General features: G+C 41.7%; 1 protein-coding gene across 1 annotated transcript; it reads left to right on the forward strand.

Moving 5' to 3' along the window:
• Window positions 1–493: 493 nt before the first annotated feature.
• LOC114195378 (Thiamine pyrophosphate dependent pyruvate decarboxylase family protein) lies at window positions 494–3,497 on the forward strand. The gene is made up of 2 exons (XM_028085816.2): window positions 494–2,047; window positions 2,855–3,497. Exons 1-2 carry the CDS (start codon window positions 671–673, stop codon window positions 3,167–3,169), a joined length of 1,692 nt encoding a protein of 563 aa, XP_027941617.1. The 5' UTR covers window positions 494–670; the 3' UTR covers window positions 3,170–3,497.
• The last annotated feature ends 842 nt before the right edge of the window (window positions 3,498–4,339 follow it).

Raw genomic sequence — 4,339 nt, forward strand, 5'->3', positions numbered from 1 at the left:
GACATATTACTACTAAAAATAGTGTTGTTCGACTCATAAAACCTTAATATAAATTTTAATTAATTGTCGTTATTGTACTACACGTTTTAAAAGGACAGTATTTTCATAATTTTGATAAATGAAATATTCTTTACTATCTTAGAAACCAAACTAGTCAAAGATGACAATTTGTAAATATTTTGAAATAAAATATAAAATTCAGACTGAGAAGTACCTCAAGTTACACCAGTTGTACCCATTTCCGCAGTCATGCCAGATGATTGGAGGAGTGGAACTGTCCAAGAACAAATTTGCTTCCTCAACGTTTAGTTTCTTCTCATTCCAACCCGCACTTAATACAATTATGCCTCGCAATAATTTTTATTTTTTCCTCCAAATCCATATATCTGCATAAGAAATAACAGAAAAATAATAATATTTATTATTATTATTATTATAATTAGTACCACAATTTACCAATAATTATAATTACAGTAACTGGCTTCTCAGTTATCTGAATGAATGAAGTCGTGGTTGGGTGGAGGCAAATTCAACAAGGTTCCAAATTTCCACTCGTGTATAAATTCAGATCCGCACGTTAACCAAATCGCAATTCGCACTCCAGAGTCCTATCGCTTTCCACGTAAGTCACACACCAGCTGCAGAAACAGAAACACTGAATTCACCGCCGATGGAGATCGACGGCAACGTTCTCGCCGCCAAGTCGTTGGTCCGCTTCGGCGTGCGCCATATGTTCGGCGTGGTGGGAATTCCGGTGACGTCGCTTGCAAACCGCGCTGTCGCCCTCGGCGTCCGATTCATCGCCTTCCACAATGAGCAATCTGCGGGCTACGCCGCCTCCGCCTACGGCTACCTCACCGCGAGCCCCGGCGTTTTCCTCACCGTATCCGGCCCCGGCTGCGTCCACGGTCTCGCTGGCCTCTCTAATGGCTCCGTCAACACCTGGCCCACCGTCCTGATCTCCGGTTCCTGCGACCAGGCTGACGTCGGCCGCGGCGACTTCCAGGAACTCAACCAGATCGAAGCCACCAAGCCTTTCTCCAAACTCTCCGTCAGAGCCTCTCACATCTCCGAAATCCCGGCCCGTGTGGCCCAAGTTTTGGACTGGGCCCAATCAGGCCGGCCTGGTGGGTGCTACTTAGATCTCCCCACCGATGTCTTACATCAAAAGATATCAGAATCCGAAGCGGAAAAGCTCTTAACCGAAGCGGAAAAAAACCGCGCGAAACCCGAACCTTATTCTATTTCCAATTCGAAGATCGAAGAAGCTGTTTCTCTGCTTAGACGTGCGGAGAGGCCGTTGATTGTGTTTGGAAAAGGAGCGGCGTACGCGCGTGCGGAACACGTCCTTACGAAGCTGGTGGAGACGACTGGAATTCCGTTTCTCCCCACTCCGATGGGTAAGGGGTTGTTGCCGGATACTCACGCGCTTGCTGCCACCGCTGCTAGGTCACTCGCGATTGGGAAGTGCGACGTGGCACTTGTGGTTGGAGCGAGGTTGAATTGGCTTCTCCATTTCGGTGAGCCACCGAAGTGGTCGAAGGATGTGAAGTTTATCTTGGTGGATGTGAGTGAGGAGGAGATTGAGCTGAGAAAACCTCACTTGGGTTTGGTGGGTGATGCTAAGCACGTGATTGAGGTTTTGAATAAGGAGATTAAGGATGACCCGTTTTGCTTGGGGAACACGCATCCGTGGGTGCAAGCTATTTCCAACAAGGCGAAGGAGAATGTGGCAAAGATGGAGGTTCAGTTGAGGAAGGACGTTGTACCGTTTAATTTCTTGACGCCTATGAGGATTATACGCGATGCTATTGCGGGTTTAGGAAGTCCTGCTCCTATAGTGGTTTCCGAAGGGGCAAATACCATGGATGTGGGAAGGTCTGTGTTGGTTCAGACCGAGCCCCGGACGAGATTGGATGCAGGCACGTGGGGGACCATGGGAGTTGGTCTTGGTTACTGCATTGCCGCCGCTGTTGCTTCACCGGACCGGCTCGTGGTTGCCGTTGAAGGGGATTCTGGATTTGGGTTTAGTGCCATTGAAGTTGAGGTACATTCTTGACCCATCATGCCTTGTTTGTTATGCATAGTAATTACTTTGCTGTTCTTGTACGATAAGTGTGTATGTGTGCTCGAGAGAGACATTGTAATTTCTATTCGTTTTACTGTCCTATGCAAACTGAACCTAGTCCTGGAATCGAGATGGCATATTTGCCATCTGTTGGAATAGATTATAGGATGGTGTTCCTGAAGGTGTAAATAGATTTGTTAATTGTGACGAATATATTCCCCTTCTTCTCCCTGTCATTGGAATAGTGGTTCAGCCTACACTGGGCTGAACAGTATTATCCCAGTGCTCATTTACTTTGTAGACGAGGGAGTAAAAAACAAAATGGATGAAAAAGTACCCGAGTTCTAAGTCGCATTTGGCTTGCTTAACTGTAGTATCTCAGTAGGATGCGATTTTGACTTCTTTTGAGAACTTATAAACAAGGTTTTGCTGTTGTCGTTTGTTGTAATTCTGAACTTTTTCTGTTTCGGTTATCTTTTCTCAAAGACTTGAGAAGTTTTATATCTTTTAGCCTGAACCAGGAAAATAAGTTCCTCCAAGTTTGAAATGAGAATGCTTATGGATTTTAGTTGATCTAAATGGTTTTCTTGTTTAACTAACTCAGAAACTCAATTTTTGTTCCAACTTTACAGGTTTATAAATTGTTGTTATTATGATATGTATATGCAAATTCTCTCAATTAACATGACTGTATGATTTCCTATGTTTTTACTGTCATTGTTGCTACTGCCGCAATTAATTTTTGGGAATACAAGAATGCCATGTGATGCTTTATCTTTTATCCAGACATTGGTTCGCTACCAGCTTCCTGTGGTTGTGATTGTTTTCAACAATGGGGGTGTATATGGTGGCGACCGTAGACGCCCAGAAGAGATAGATGGACCTCACAAAGGTGATCCTGCCCCTACAGATTTTGTCCCAAATGCAGGATACCATGCTTTGATAGAAGCTTTTGGCGGAAAGGGCTATCTTGTTGGGACGCCTGATGAACTCAAGTTTGCTCTTTCAGAATCGTTCTCTGCTCGGAAACCAGCTGTAATAAATGTTGTGATCGACCCCTATGCCGGTTCAGAGAGCGGGAGGATGCAACACAAAAATTAATTTCACTTAGTTGCCAAATGCTATATAGCATCCTTTCGCTTATTTTATTTCTGGTTTTGAATAACACATCAAATGTAAGGTTTTTCATGCTTGAGTTATCTGTTTCAGCATAGCCATCTTCAAGTATATTTTTAACTTCAACACAGTAAATTTCTCCGGTACCCTCAAATTTAAAAGGGTTTCAGTATCCTTAAGTGGATCAATAGTAATTTCTCGTCTGTACCTTAGCCATCTCATTGTTGGATACGGCTTTTCATGGTTTTGTTCAAGTTTTTATGAAGGTTAAGACTATATTAAATAACCAATGGGTCAAGTTCATGATATTCAACAGATTGACTCCCTATTCTGCAAACTCTTGGAAGAAAGTTGGATTGCTATCGAAACCACAGATTGAACACTAAAGCTTTGATTGGAACCATTGTTTGAAACCTAAATCCTAAATCATATTCTAATTTTTGTTAGCCAGGGACCTTAGATGAACCATTACTGATTAATTTTCCGAGGCAAATATAGGGACACAAAAATAAGTTGCAAATAGTGTCATAATTCTTGCCAAGTCGAAGTGATGCGGATGACTTGAATTTTGACTGGTGCAAACTTGGCAGGCAAGGAAAGGAAGCATATATTATATCAAATGTTGGTGATGACCGAGGGAATCACAGTATCTGCCGGTAGGTGAGGGTTTCAACAGTTTTTTTTTTTTATAGTTTTTTATTTATTTATGTTTGAGGTATCTTTCATATACTGGCTTGTGTTATGCCAACATATACAATTTACATCGTATGTAGAACCAGTTTCTTACTAAATTGGTTTATGATGGACAATGGTTTTGCTCTCTACTCATATCATATGACTTTTCCATTCCGCCCCTCTTTAAACTATGCTAACTTTTTCCTATTTTTCACTTCTATGGAAGGAAAATATAGGAAAAAGTTAGATTTTAATCATGAGGTTATAAAACAGAAAATTAGTGAAGTACATTAGATATCATATCAAAATAGGATTCTCTGCTTGAATCAAAGTCCTCTTGTAGCTTGTTGTCTTCATTAGAGTGATATTACTCAGTAATAAAAGCAGAAAATGAACGGAGTAGCTCTGGTATCATATAAACCTACAATTCCTCTTAAGTAAAATTCTTTGGCAGCTTGTCATAATATATTTGAGTAATAA

This window comes from Vigna unguiculata, chromosome 8 (assembly GCF_037176805.1).
Source record: "Vigna unguiculata cultivar grain cowpea cultivar isolate G323 ecotype 2 chromosome 8, ASM3717680v1, whole genome shotgun sequence".
NCBI classification, from domain to species: Eukaryota; Viridiplantae; Streptophyta; class Magnoliopsida; order Fabales; family Fabaceae; genus Vigna; species Vigna unguiculata.